We start from the raw sequence: 15,443 nt of genomic DNA, 5'->3' as shown, positions 1-15,443 counted from the left end.
AGTAATTTCACATTTCTTGTTTGTATGAAGGTTGAATACCAATAAAAGGTGAACATTTGTTTATTTGCACCATTTTTTTCCTAAAATATTATATAGTTTTATAGGAGTAGGTTTCATAGAGTTGGCTAATTAATTTTTCATAAGTTTGTAGGTACAGACATCTGTTGTGGCCGTTCTTGGCCGTTTTTATGAGGCTTTTTTAATAGTGTTCACATCGATATCAGAATTATATCGTATCGACCGAAATTAAGAAATATATCGTGATATAAATTTTGGCCATATCCTCCAGCCCTAACTTGAAGTAGAAACAATTGACCTAAAATGAAGTGCATGCATTTGTATATTTTACCTCCAGATGGTTCCTTTTTATCTGCAAATTAAAAAAAAAGAATGCAGTACAATAATTTTTAATTAAAGCACTCATTTACAAACAAGACAAAAAGCATCAATAAATGACCTTAAATGAGCTCAATAAAAACCTCCCAATAAATGCACTTTGGATTACTTAAAGGGGACATATGATACGATTTCTATTTTTCCTTTTCTTTAGTGTGTTATGTAGCTATTTGTGCATGTATAAGCTCTGCAGAGTTACGAAGCTCAGTCTCCCACGAAAGGATTTATTATATCTAAAAGAAAAGGCTGATCTAGACCGGGCTAATACGCCTAAAACATGCCCCCACATCTGTACATCACGATGTGGAAATATTTGCGTAATGCCGCCCAAATGTTCATGCAAAGAAAGAAGGCGTGGTTTCAGGAACCGCAGTAGTGTTGATGCAGCCATGTCAGGCAGACATTATTCTGAATCAGCTACTGTAAGTATATTTTCTTAATAGTTTAAGTATTTGCTATTGACTGTTCAAATGCGGAGTTTTGCGCCGTGTAGAGTATCGCGTTGTGTGCATATGTGTGTGCATGAGAGAGAGAGTGTCACATCACAGTGGAGTCAGCTTTCTTAATCGCGGCTTGTGTACTGCAAATACATACGAGCATCATCAATGTGTCTGACTCAGTTTTACCATCAGTTCAAGCCTGAAACGGGAACAAAGGACAATATTTAGTGTATTTACATTTATGTTGAAAACTGAAGCTCGCAATTATGGAAAGGGGCGTTACATTTCCGACGCGTGCTTGTGGTGTTCGGCCAATCACAATGCACTGGGTCAGCTGGCCAATCAGAGCAGACTGTGCTTGAGAGAGGCGGGGCATAGAGGAACTACAATAATGTACAGTATTTGAAAAATAATGTGTTTTTAGAACATTAAAGCATGTCAACATATTCTGTTACACCAAATAATGATCTTTAAAATAGCATCATATGACCCCTTTAAACATTACTATATAAACTGGTAGCACTTTATTTTAGTGTCCTTCTTGTTACATGTACTTACTTGCAATGAACCCTAAACCCTAACACTAACCCATGTTGCTAATTAATATTACTTTAATATGTGATTACAACAAGGACACCTTAAAATAAAAGTGTAACTCACAAACTTTATACATAATTACATAAACACCTCATTATAATGTTCTCTTACCATCTTCTGATTTGGGGGGAACCACTGCAGGTGTTTTCGGGTCTGTATACAACAAACAATGGTCATAAAGAAACTAATTTTTTTTAGTTTAAAGTAATTCAAGTTTAGTTATTAAACTGAAAACCAAGGAATGGTGCAATCTGAATTGGCATAACAAAGGAATTTAATGAACTGCATGGAGCCACATAATTTGATTGGTCCATTTTTTTTCCACAAAACATGATTACATAATTTTTTTATTTTGAGTAATTAAAAAATTACATTAAAAAAACAATTACAATCTCCAAAGGTGGTGTTAATTTTGCCATGCAGTGCCACAAAATGTCCATCATGTTGTCACTTTTCAGATTAAAATACAAACAAATGAGGACATGAATAAACAATGAGTTTAATCAATGTACTGATCGTCATATATTCAGCAAGCCCGAATAAAGAAAACCACAACAGCGTGATTTAGTAAAGACTAACATGACCACAATTCATTTCAACTCTTTTTGTGAATATTTCTGAGCCCAAACGGTCTTACCCAAATCAAAGACATCTGAAAGATCAAATCCTACAAAAGTAAGGCAAAACCAAGTTAAATAAGTCTCTGCATATACTTCCATGTGTCGAACTCAATCAATACAGTTATTAAATATAGCAACTAAAATATGTCTGAGCATAATGGTAAAGGTTACCTGAATCTGGGTTTTTCGGTGGGGCTGGTTTCACCGTTGGCTTCGCAGGGGCTTAGGATCATAATAATATTGTTAATTGTTTTGAAAACAATATAAAAATATAATCATTATTTATATTTAAATACTAAAAATTAAATATCAAAAAGTAGACCATCAACACAAGGAGGTCCATACACAGTAAATAGATCTAAATAATCTTTACTTACGCTTGCCATCATCATCAAAAGCATCAGCGAGGTTCAAATCTGCAAGCAAACAGTTACTTTAATATTTTGTCTCTCTCTAGTAGTTTTATGGCCAGTTTAATCCCAACCAAAACTTCTGATTTGAGCCGAATTAAGCAATTTACATGAGGCTCCATGCCACAGTACAAAACCCAAATAAAGGATGCAAATCGAACCCAAGTGAAGCGACTCGAATGAGACTGAAAATAATCATTTTCTTGAAATAATTTCCAAATATAAAGGCTATTGGCATTGCAGCTAATTTTAAAGTGTTCTAAGTTAGTAACAAGACAGCATCTAGTGCGTTTCCTTTTGCAAAGTTATTCCTGCATGACTCCCAAATAGGAAGAGTCAAAAAAAAAAACTAAAAACATCTGTCACCAACTCAAAATAAACCTGTCTAGTTTCTAGAGGGTAAAAGCCTCGACTAGGCTAAATGATTGGAATTTGATATAGTTTGCTTTCACATGAAAACACCACCCAGCTACACACTGTATACATCTATTGTGTGTGGATTCACATTGTGACCAAACCCTCCCAACCCTTGAGGTCACATACAGCAAAACTAAACAAAAATATTTTTTACCATAAAAATATGAAATAAAAGTTCTCTGATTTACACTACACGTGATGGCAAGCGTGCGACTGCGTCTGCCACATGAAACACCCCGGCAGAGGCCACATCTTGTGGCCTATGTTGCCATGGCAATGGACTGTTTTCTTCATGGTCTAGGCAAAACAAATGATGATGACTGTTGGTTGAGTCACAACCACAGCGATCCTTTTATCTAATCTAGGTACACATTTATGTAATCGGTTTACGTTGCATTAAAAAAAACATATTTGGAAAGAATCACATTAAGACATTTAGGAAGTGAAGATTCAGGCAAACTTGAGTGATGCAAGTATTAAATGTAAAACATTCAAATTTGGGAGTGTCTGATTTTGCTTGTGACAGAATCTGTTCTGTCCTGTACATTATGCCTGTCGTGCTTATCTCGGAGCTACGCCAGCTAGCAGAAACTAATCAGTAGAAAGGAGAGTATACAGTGGTTTACTTTGAGACTCAATGCAGGAACACAGGAAGTATGGGACAACATCATGGGATCAAGTATATTTAGTACACCGTTCAAGGCAACTTGACAGCTGATAATGCAGAGCAAAATCTGATGTTGTTGAAAAAAGTTTTTTTTTTTCTTTCCTCCGTGACCTTCAGGGTCTAACTGGAAATTTGAGTTGCTTCTCAAACTAGCAGAGACACCAATTAATGAGAGTTGTTTTCATGGATTCATTAACAATGTTGTGTTAGCACTTGGCAAAATGATTTGTCACTCACTCATATGCCTGCCAAAAAATAAACATTAAATATGGAGCAGTATTATAACAAGCCACCCATGCATCTGCTAGCATAATGCATTGTTAATGGAAGATTTACAATATTTGAAGTTTGAACAAAAGTACTAGTGGTTTGTTTTATAAGTATAATTGAAGAAAGAAGAAGAAAAAAGGAACTATCACATCCATAATATGAATCTTAAAATGTAAACTCTGTATTTTCAGCTAAATTTAGTTGAGAATAAAGGCAAATGGAGCTGGGAATACATGGAAAGATCACTAATTTGTCATAACTTTTGGTCATGCTTTTAAAACCCGTACGTGATGTTACCGATACCACGCTACAGAAACAAACATGTCGGTGCTACAATTCTCTTGCTATTCTTCCCATGGGTTGGTGAGTCACGCAGCTTGTATGTGGAAAGATTTCAATTCCAAGAGCCAAACCAATGTACCAAGATTTTTGGTCATTCAAAACCACTCAACGCACTTTTTTCCGTAACACAAAAGGGTAAGTAACTGGGATAGTAGACAAATACTTCTAACTCGCTTCAACTCCAGCTTATAAGCTATTTAAGAGCAATTCAAACGAGCGTTTATATAGTTCATTCAGAGCACGGTTAGCAGTGGCAAAAAGCGACTGCGTTCCTGTTTGGTTATTTTGGGCATGCTACTTCCCCAGTGCTACAACTGTTACAAGCGCTGTTACCAAAACAAAATGTCAACAGTTTGGGTAGGAAACCATACCTTGCGCTCTTGTTGCCACAAGACTTGCCAGAAGGAGTAAAATCCACGTGTGTGAAGTCATCTTGCTGTGGAAATATGTAAGATTAAAACAAAGCTCGTGCAATATCAATAATTCGCAAAGATAGTCCTACAAGATTTCCAAGCCTTGAAATCAACAAGTATCTCGAAGGTGAAGTTGAGCATTAACTTATGTGGCCCACCCCTCTGAGTTGATCCAAGCGTAACCCAATGCTATTCAACAGTTCATCTGTCTGTAGCCTACAGTCTAATTAGAGTGATGATTCGAAACACTGTGCGGGGTAAAGACGCGCCTCGCCACGCCCTACCTGCGCTTTTTTGAGTTCGTAGTAGAACAGGATTTGGTGTCGGCTAACTTAGTGTATCAATTATTAGAACAGTCTTTATATATGCACAGCAAATTAACGGACAATAGGCTTTGGTATTTGTTACACGGGGGAAATGATGGTGGTGAGAATTTTCGACAGAATCTTTAGTGTAAAACAAATGATCTGCTGAAGCCTGAAGGTGAAAGTCGTTGTAACAAATTCAGTATCCTATGTGATTTCTGCCACAGCATTTTAGACAAACAACATGTGCATCTGCAATAGTCTAACAGTGCCATTTTGTTTTAAGATTAAGGTTGAAGATAGTTTTTTTGTCCTGCTCAAAATTCACTGAACACGCGCTTCTAATTTTAATACATTTTTGGCATTAGTGGTGGCATGAAAATAGCGCCCCCTAGCAGACAGCAAATAGACTCTTACTCCATCTAGTGTTAAAAGAACGCGTTGCGACAAAAGAACGGTATACACACATCTGTACAGGATTAATTTAACCATGATAAATATTTCTGGTATGACTCCGACCATTATCGGATATGACTTCACAAGCGCATTTGGGATTAAATTTGATATAAAACACATGATTGTCATCTTTGTTAACGGATCTGGTAACAATATAATTCAAAGACACCTTATTTGTAAGAAAAAAACTCTAATACCAAGAGCACCTATACTCCTTTTAAAACCTAAGATTTGCTTTTTTTGAAAGCACTTTGTAAGGCAACCTAAATATATAGAGCTATTTGATTGTTTTCCTTTCCTTTTTCTTACCTTTTTTTGAAAATCTTTAACATTAACATCCTTATCATTTAACTTTTTATTTTTTAATCTTTTGAGCAAGCAGTATTGGATCATGGCTATCCTGAAGGGACCTCAGAGTATCGTGCCCCCTTGCGCAAATGGAGAGATCACCAATGGATGAGGCAGCGCTCTTTCGCGTGTCATGTTTTTGAAGAGCCCACGCGTTTTACTGTAGGTTCGCACTCGGCACGCACCAATGCAGATACTGACAGGATCGGACGCTGCTGGCGCCTGAACGTGTATTCATCTTCACTGCGCTTACGGTGTCTGCTTTCTCCAGCTCGCCGGTATCATGCAGTCTTTAATATCCCCAGTCACCAAAGCAATACTGGTTGCACTGTTTATTTTTGCGATTCTGCTCATTTTGTACGTGATATTATGGTATATATGTCGAGATGTGGATTGTGATCACGGAATTTGATTGCCATTATTGGATGCACCGGGTGTCCCAGCTTTGGCACTGATCAACAAGGGAGCAAAGGGTGACTGGTAAGTGCCCTGTGTTTAACTCCAGGAATGAGAATTAAGAGTGGACATCATTGATTATTATTTTTAATATACTGACATGGATTGGGATGTCCTTTTCCACTAACGTGTTGCGCTTCACTGGCAGTCGGTAACCACTGAAAATAGCTGCTTTCTTTCCACCTGTTAATGTAGACGCAATACCAACTCAAATCATATGTCCAATTTTAAGCTTTTTTTAAATTAATTTGAATTTGAAATCGGGGACTCAGAACCTTATTATATCCTTGTTTAAATTAAATTCAGTGGGCTTTCTGTTAGCATTTATGATAAAAGAACTTGTTTTCTCATTAAGTCTATATGCAAAGTACTGCATCACCTTTCATGAATTCAGTTCTTTCGTTCCCAAATAGGCAACAGAGAGCAAATACTTCTGCGCTATGAGTGAAAATGAACAATAAAAGTTGAGATATGATATCAAGGGCTCACAGTTGATTTTAAGCATGGCATCTTTTGAGTGCTGCCTGCATATGGTGTACAGTTTATATATGTCTCTTCTTTCTGCTGTCAGATAGGCTACACTCAAGCAAATGTCTTACACCACTTAATCGCACTGGAAGTTTATGGAAATCTATGGCAAGCCTATTTAACATTTATTCCTATAAATTAAATATTATACATTTTTGTCAGAATGTATAATGACTAATCATTACTACAATATTAACTAGTGCCTTTTTCAATTTAACTAGTAACTATTCAACAGAAACTAGTATTTGTATTCCGTATTACAGCAGTCACTATATGGCTGTCTATTCAATTAGTCTTTAGTACTTATTCGCTCTATATACTAGTACTTATCCCATTGCTGAACAGCAACTATTCCATTGCTGGTGGCAACAATTTAAATGCAGTTTTTCCATTAATTTATAAATATTTCATAAATTATTTTTTTTCGATTCATTATATTTGATCAACTATTCACATAATAGTGTATTTCAGTTGTTGCTACCACCTTTTTCAGGTTTACTGTTAACTATTAATGTTTTGCTACTACAGGGGTGTGAAATCCTTCAGTCCCACAGCTAAACTCCAATCCCTGCTCCTGCAGGACAGTAACCCTCCAGGAGCAAGACTGAACACTCTGGTACTAGTATCTCACAGTAGTTAATACAGTAGTTGTCCATTTCAGTTATATAAGCTTATTTAGAATTGGATAATATTAGCCTACCTGTATCTGTCACCAGTAGTTAACATTTATCTAAACAGCTACAATTGATTTTATGTAACTAGTTAGAAAGTTTATTTTTAGTTCAGTTATTTTGTAAGATTGAATATATGATGACAATATAGAAACGTAAAAAAAAGATACTATTTGAGTTTATGAAATTAATTTGAAAACGGCTTGCCATAGAAACGTGGTTCGCCTGTTGTGCAATTAAGATGTGAAAGCGTTTGGAATTTGGTTCGTGCCTTTAGCCATTCGTTATGGTGAGATTCATTGAGAACTCACTGCTACAGCTTCATATGTTTTTTGCATTTGTTCGTTTTGATTTCTTTCACCAATATATAGCCAGCGTAGATGTTCCGTAATCGGGTAGGTAATGCTTTAATTATGCGTTATATTTCCCACTGTTTAGAGTGTACAGATTTATCTATTTCTTCTTTTGCAAAACGACTACAATTTCACGCCACTAGCATTATATGACTCACCGATGAAATACTCCGCTCTGAACGTGAGTGGGATCTCAAGTGTCCGCACAGTCACCATAGCGCATCAGGAGCGCGTCCAACTGCCAAATTGCCCTCGAACCTTGGCCACCTATGCAGGTGAACTTGAGAAAGAACCGCTAGACCCAGATCGGTGACCAGTGAACTGCTATACCGACAGAAACCAATGAGGCGCTTACATTTCCTATCTGAAGGACAAATAGAGGGCAGATTTGTTGTTAACCCAGATTTCATTGTGCTTGTTGAATATGTCTTTTTCCTCAGCTGAATATAAAATAAATAGATTTGAAAAAAAAGAAAGAAACGAAAAAAGGTAAAAAGGATAGTACAAATAATTTGATATGTAATGTATCTAGGTGTATAACATTTTTGTGTGTGCAAGAGACAGATAATATAATAATGTAAAGTTATTTACAAAACTCTGAAAAATAAAGTTTGGCATCTACGGTTCCATGAAGAAACTTTAACGTCCATGGAACCAAAAGTTTATTTGTAGTTGATTAAAAATTATTATTGTTATTATTATTATTATTATTATTATTATTATTATTTAATGCTCCCCACACTAAAGGAAAAAAAAATAAAGGTTCTTTAGAGAACACAATTATATTGAATCTATAACCCTTTTGGAATCTTTATTTATATTCACGATACATTATTTGTTACAAAATTATCACATAACTCTGTTGATATACCCATTCAGTGTCCATGAAGCCACCCAAGGTGCCAAGAATTATATTGAATTCAGATTGAATGCTGCATATGACGTGTAATATGTCATATATCAAACTATTTCACATATTACATATTAAGAAATCAAAAGACATGAATAGATATGAAAAGGCAAAAACAGTGGGATTTTTGTTTTAATCACAAATCAATTTTAATTTTTTTATACCAAACATTATATAAAGCGATTCTCAACTATGTTATGAAAGATATTTAAAAAAAAAATAATAATTATTTATGCAAAATGTGTGTAAAATGGCCATAAACAAGTTTTTCCATTATATACAATGTATCTATAAACTGTATCTAATTTGTATATTAATGTGTTTTTGGGGCAACATAGAATGGACAAATAAGTGCAATAATGGGAGTAATAATTAACAAGATTTTCATAATAATATCTAATATTTAATAGGAATATTCATACATATTTTTTTCTGTATTCATTTGTTGTGTCTCCCAAAATGTGTAATAAACATGCTTTAAGTCCTGGTGCCCATTCTATGTATTGGGGGGAAAAACACAGATGCCTATTATATTAATTGCTTAAAACCACTATCCATAACAGTTTGAAGCTGAGAAGTGACATGAAATAAGTCCTAATGCCATACTGATGAAATAAACTACTATTATTAATGTAAAATGGAAATTCTGTCATCATTTACTCACCCTTATGTTGTTCCAAACCCATAAGACTTAATTACAATGTTTAAAAAAAAAAACTCCATTAAAAGTCAGAATCAGACAGAGCTTTACTGCCAAGTGTGTTTACACAATTAATTTTTCTTGGTGACAGAAGCTTCCAGTACAGAAAGTACAGAAAAAAGTCCAGGTAACCGAAATTTAGAAGATTCAAAAAGGTCATGAAGTCATCGTAAAACAAATCCATATGAATCCCCTCACATTTGAGCTTCTGTGTTTACCATATGTGATGTGCATGTGTGTCGATCACTGCTTAGATGCAAATAAAAGCCTAATTTAAATCTGGCCATCATATAAAGCAATCAAATCTCTTCACAAAACCTAGATTAAACCACTTGATCAATATTGATTCATTTGATGACACCTTTATGATCTTTTTTGGATTTTGGTAGTGGTTACCATGACTTTCAAATGAGGGACATAAATCTCTCAGGTTACAATAAAAATATCTTAATTTGTGTTTGAGAGAGAGAGAGAGAGAGAGAGAGAGAGAGAGAGAATTGTCAGTTTTGATTTTATGGTGACCTTAATCAGTTGGGTACAATTATCAGACAGTGCAGATTAAACTAGTGATAAACTGATATATAAAAATCTCTTACATTCATATATGCTTTGCAACGTTATTTTATGATGGGTGAGTATGCTTTTGATCACCTTCCAGCTCCTCACCCCCCTTCCCCCTATAAATCTCAATGTGTGTGTGTGTGTGTGTGTGTGTTTGACCTACATTTTGTCTTCTAGAGAGACCCTCAAATTTAGCAGTTTGCTTTAGATTCTTCTCTAAATAAGTATTTCTCAACTCCAGTACTAGGGACCACCTGGTTCCTGATTAAACTTTTTTTAGTGTGTTAATTAATGAGACAATCTAAAACATTCTGGGAGGACTTGAGTTGGGATATAGATATCTGATGTTCTTGTGCCATTGAATTACACAACACAAGATGTGCTTTTGGAACATTCTCAAAGCTTGCTGGATAACATGGATCATCAGGTTTTACTTGTGAAGTTGCCAGATCACCAGCTTAAGCTTTGCAGTCATTAAAGAAAAAACATTCCTAAGACATTCTGAAATTTATCTAAATTTTTCAGTTAAACTTTTACATTTAATTTTTATAATAGTAATTTGTCATGAAAATAATTGTATTAGAGAAATGCAAGATAGAAGTATTTCCCATAGTGGTCTCTCTCTCTCTCTCTCTCTCTCTCTCTCTCTCTCTCTCTCTCTCTCTCTCTCTCTATATATATATATATATAATGTATGTATGTGTGTGTGTGTGCATATATATCTGGCTGTTTCACTCTACATTCTTGGCACACGCAGTTTTTTTTCTTTTTTTCCTGTTGGGAGCAAACAGGCATTTATGTAGCCTACTGTCATACAAGGGATGTGCGCCACGAAAACCCCTCAAGAGAGAGCAACGCAAACCTGGGGCTCAGCTTTGGTGCAGTGACAGCAGGTTGTGGAGAATTCTTGATGTTGGACTAGTTCTATGTAAACAGACATTTTCTACTGGAAGTGCTCTCAGGCTTTTATAAGTAAGATTTTTGTCTGAGAAAAGAAGCTGAGTGTCTCAGATTGTGGACTGAGCACCAGGGAATTCTTTCTTTGAGTAATTTTGTTTATGATTTAAACATGGACCTGTTGCTGAATTTTTATAATGTATGAGAAAAAAGGAAAATGTTGGACAGGGGTCAAATGGACAGCACAGAAGAGGCTGAGGTTTGACAAAATGACAACTTGATTTTCCACATCGGCACTCCGGATTTGTCCTCGAAAGCTAAATCAATACCACTGATCAAAAATTAATAATTACATATCACTGTGACCTGAGGAGCTTCTGTCTTGCCTCCTACCCTTGTCTTGTCTCCATCTGTTTTTAGCAGGCATGTTGCTTTATGCTTTCAGGGCCAGGCAGGGTGCTTCCCCTGAGCATGTTCCAACACTGACCTGAATCCCTACTCACACTCATTTTTTCCAGAAGTGCTAAGCCTCCAGACAAACATGCACTCACGCATAAACTCAGTGTTGTCTCTCTCTCTCTCTTCCGCTTACTCTGGATGCTGGATAGCAAAACAGCTGTTGTATTTCCCCCTTCAGAATTAGTTTGTATCTACAGACTCCTTGTCAGAATGCATTCAGAACAACAGCACTTATAACATGGGAGCTCCAACACTCCCCCATCTCTCACTCTACCACTCCTTATGTTCCAAGAACAGTTGTGTAATTTGTTACGAATGCACACATGGAGTATAGTTGGCATTCAGAGCTTGAGTGAGCTGAGCATGAGCATGAGCATGGGTGAAAATTCTGTCATCATTTCCCTCACGCCATCCAAATCCATAAGACTTTTGTTCATCTTCTCTCTGGAATATTGTACTGTTCACCCAAAATAGTTAGTTCACCCAACAATGGAAAAATTTGTCATCATTTACTCACCCTCAAGTTGTGAATTTCTTTCTTCTGCTGAACACAAAATAAGATATTTTGAAGAAAGTGGGTATCCAAACAGTTTCTGGTACCCATTGACTTACATAGTATGTGTATTTATTTATTTATCATGCTATGTGAGTCAATGGGATCACTGAATCAACAATAAACTTTAACTGGAAAAAAATACTGTTTATTATTGTCCTCTCTTTAGAGCTGCTTTACAGCAGAAATGAATTTTGTTTGCATCATTGGAAAACTATTTTCCTGTTTAACGCTGTAATGCTGCTTTGGCACCGTCTGTATTGTATAAAGCGCTGTGTTAAGCACTATGCCAATTACTACTTTTTTATCTCACAAATCGAACTTTGTTTCTCGTAGTTTTGAGGGGAAACAAGAATCAGCAATATAAACTTACAACTCTGACTCTATATCTCGCAATTCTGAGAAAAATTGTTAGAGAAAAAAAAAAAGAATTGTGAGATAAAAGTCACAATTGACTCCATGCACAATCACTTCCATGTTTTGCCTCAGCCAGCTCAGTTACATCCGGTGAAGCGCTGGAAGCCGTTTTTGCTGTTGTTGTTAACTGTGGAGACATTGCGGGAGAAGTTGATATTTTACACTCACTTTTTAACCCCTTAAAATGCTTCCCCGGATTACTGTGAACGATATGGAATAATAAGAATCTACGGTAACACTTTATTTTACGGTGTCCTTGTTACACATGTTACATGTACTTACTATTATAATAACAATTGTAACCCTAAGCCAAACACTAACCATAGTAAGTGCATGTCGTTAATTAATATTACTCAGTACTTAAATGCATAATTACCCTGTAACAAGGACACCTTAAAGTAAAGTGTAACCGAATCTACTGCATAAACACAAATCTCTTTTCTTTAAAAATTGGTTTAAAAATTGTATTATTTTTGTGTCTCTTTTTAATCAAAATGGTTTAATCTGTAATTATTCTGTAGTTTTTAGTTATGGAATTAGTCCAAAAGAGTTTGCAATTGTTGTTGATGTGGCGCCACTTGGAGTTCTAATGCTTTTTAGAGGTCTCTTTTCACTCAGTGGATCTATGTAAAAGATTTGTTAGTAAGCAGTGCCTTTCGTCATCTAAATAAATCAAATAAAAAATAAAAACAATAAGAAAATCTGTTTCTGTGCCTTATGTAATCTCTTATTGGAATGGCTTTGTAAGATATTCCCTGGAAGAACGTTTGGTCGTTACCTCACAAATACCTGATCACTAACAAAATGAGAGAAGTTATATTTAAGTTGATTCACAGATTTTATCCAGATAAGTGCTCTATTAAAAGACTCAAGAATGATATTAATACCAACTGTTCTTTCTGTTTATTTTTTGGAATTTATTTTGGAATTATTCTTACACAACAACTTTTTGGTGTGACATTCTTGATTTTATCAAATGTTATGCAAATCCTAATTTTGAATTTACTTATAGAAATGGAATTTTTGGTTTTCATGAATATGAAAAAAAGTGATACTTATTTCATAAACCTTATTTTCTTGTTAGCCAAATATAAATTCCATTAATGTACATTTTCTAAATGCAAACCTCTTTTTAAAGATTTTTTTGAAAGCTATAAGAACAATGGCTTTGCTGAAGGACTTGGCACTTCCTCTGGACTGTATGACCCTGGATTGTTGTATTGTTATGATTTGACATTAAAACGCATTGTGAGGCAGTCAGCTGTCTCTACTAACAGCAAGAAGGAGAAGTTTTGTATTACATCGACACTTTGAGGGTGAGTATGCTCATGCTATATCCGACAAGTGAATCTAGCTAAATTCTAGTTTCTTACAGATCATACCTGTCTTTTCATTATTTGTTTTAATCTATCCATGTAACGTGTTTACTTATATTGGATTCATTTTGACTGATGTGCTTGTTTATGCAACATATACGATTTTTGGACTGTGAATATTAACTGAATAATTTCTCAAATTCCAACAAGAATCAGAAGACAATGAGAGAAGTGTGAGGGTGTTGTGTTTCAGGCCAGTGAGGAAGGGAAGATATTAGCTTAAGTCTGAATTAATACAATGTTTTATACAACCTTTTTTAAGGTTTCTGTACAAAGACTGGCATAGTGAAACTATTCTGTAAAAAAAGGTTTGTAGAGCTCTTTACGGTGCATGTGAATGTAAATAGAATATTTTAATACTTAACAAGTGTCTATTTAAATTTCTACTTAACAAATATTTATATAGAATATTAATAAATGACTTTTGTTATAGTTAAATTATCTTCACAGACTGTTAAATGACTCCCTCCCTGTATTACTGTCCCGCAGCAGTCGTTCCTGTGATGCTGGGACAGCACTGTGTGACCGAAATAATGTTGCACTACTGTACCAGACAGCACAACACTCGCAGCTTGGCATCAGTGAAGTTCCTTCTGTACATATCTGTACTGAAAGAAAACAGAGCTGGCATAAACCTAGAACAATGGTAAGTTTAAGTGAATTATCAAATCCTTTTAGAATAAACTTGATTGATTAAGGGGTAATGTAATATATAAATACATGCTTTTAGTTCAAATTAATTTTATTGGCTTAGTTGGAACGATTATTGATGAGACAGAACAGAACACAAACTCTGCTCTGTGTAATACATAGGATTTCTGGATGAACAGTGAGTACACTCTTAAAAATAAAGGTGCTTCAAAAGGTTCTTCAAGCGATGCCATAGAAGAACCATTTTTGGTTCCACAAAGAACCATTCAGTCAAAGGTTCTTTAAAGAACCATCTCTTTCTTACCTTTTTGTAATCTGAAGAACCTTCTTTCGCCCCAAAGAAACTTTTGTGAAACAGAAAGGTTCTTCAGATGTTAAAGGTTCTTTATGGAACCATTTAGACAAAAAGGTTCTTCTATGGCATTGTGAAGCACCTTTATTTTTAAGAGTGTAAAACAGCATTTCTGTGGACAATAGTCATTATTCAGAAAAAAAATTGCCTGCTGAATGTACCTACTATAATCAGTAAATTCTTCAATGTTGTTCTTTACATAAACATTTTTTGCTAACTCATAATTTATTAAAAAAAAAAAAAAAAACCTAGTGTATGAGATCAGACCTAGATATAGTAAATGGACTGTCGCACTCCTGTCAAAAAAATTAACTTTATTTTTTATTTTAAAATTATAGAGCAGTTTTTGACTGAAATTAATTTAAAGGGCCATCATTTTTTTCTAACCATACAGAAACATGGCATGACATTCATTTATGTCAAATAATTCAAACACACTAAGGAAGATGAAAATAATGTAATATATCGAAGGTCAGAGTACATATTAAAAATGTGGGAATTTACTTTAATACTTTTTTGTTTTTATTTTTATTCAGGAGTACCCTTTACGGAGGTGTTACCAGCGAGCTACCTGAGTCTGACCTCTAAATGGCCGAGCTGTATTAGGACTTTGTCAGCACTACATCCCCTTTGGTCACCATTCTCAGGATGTTCAGTGAGGATTCATTGGTGGATTTTTGCCTTAGGAAAAGTTTAGGCTGGGAGTGTGTTGTCATACCTGCAGAAACAACCTGCAACATTACTCACCATCAAGATGCTCCATCGCCGTCACATCTGCCACTTGTTGGTTACAGCCTTGACCCATCTGTCTGCTTGTTTGTCCATAACGAGCATAGAGTTTTATATATATATATATATATATATATATATATATATAT

At 35.2% G+C, this 15,443-nt stretch overlaps 2 protein-coding genes across 7 annotated transcripts in view; one reads left to right on the top strand and one right to left on the bottom strand.

The window, feature by feature from the left end:
- Positions 1-6,114, bottom strand: part of cd99 (CD99 molecule) — a 30,160-nt gene extending 24,046 nt beyond the window's left edge. For 2 of the 5 annotated variants that reach the window (XM_016290183.1, XM_016290182.1), the window contains exons 1-7: positions 5,935-6,114; positions 4,531-4,595; positions 2,431-2,469; positions 2,225-2,275; positions 2,071-2,100; positions 1,545-1,586; positions 350-370 (exon numbers count right to left, since the gene is read on the bottom strand). In XM_016290183.1, coding sequence (XP_016145669.1) covers positions 350-370; positions 1,545-1,586; positions 2,071-2,100; positions 2,225-2,275; positions 2,431-2,469; positions 4,531-4,595; positions 5,935-6,035 — 349 coding nt within the window. In that variant the 5' untranslated portion in view covers positions 6,036-6,114. The other 3 variants (XM_016290184.1, XM_016290186.1, XM_016290185.1) reach the window with 3 other exon arrangements.
- Positions 6,096-15,443, top strand: part of LOC107598749 (dehydrogenase/reductase SDR family member on chromosome X-like) — a 61,158-nt gene continuing 51,810 nt past the window's right edge. Inside the window, exons 1-2 of one of the 2 annotated variants that reach the window (XM_016290178.1) lie at positions 14,000-14,208; positions 15,102-15,220. In XM_016290178.1, coding sequence (XP_016145664.1) covers positions 15,214-15,220 — 7 coding nt within the window. In that variant the 5' untranslated portion in view covers positions 14,000-14,208; positions 15,102-15,213. Of the gene's footprint in view, positions 6,162-13,999; positions 14,209-15,101; positions 15,221-15,443 lie in introns of those variants that run through there. The other variant, XM_016290181.1, reaches the window with a different exon arrangement.

This window comes from Sinocyclocheilus grahami, unplaced genomic scaffold (assembly GCF_001515645.1).
Source record: "Sinocyclocheilus grahami isolate Dianchi unplaced genomic scaffold, SAMN03320097.WGS_v1.1 scaffold255.1, whole genome shotgun sequence".
NCBI classification, from domain to species: domain Eukaryota; kingdom Metazoa; phylum Chordata; class Actinopteri; order Cypriniformes; family Cyprinidae; genus Sinocyclocheilus; species Sinocyclocheilus grahami.
Note: the sequence above shows the minus strand (reverse complement) of the source record. Positions and strands in the feature narration are given on the sequence as shown.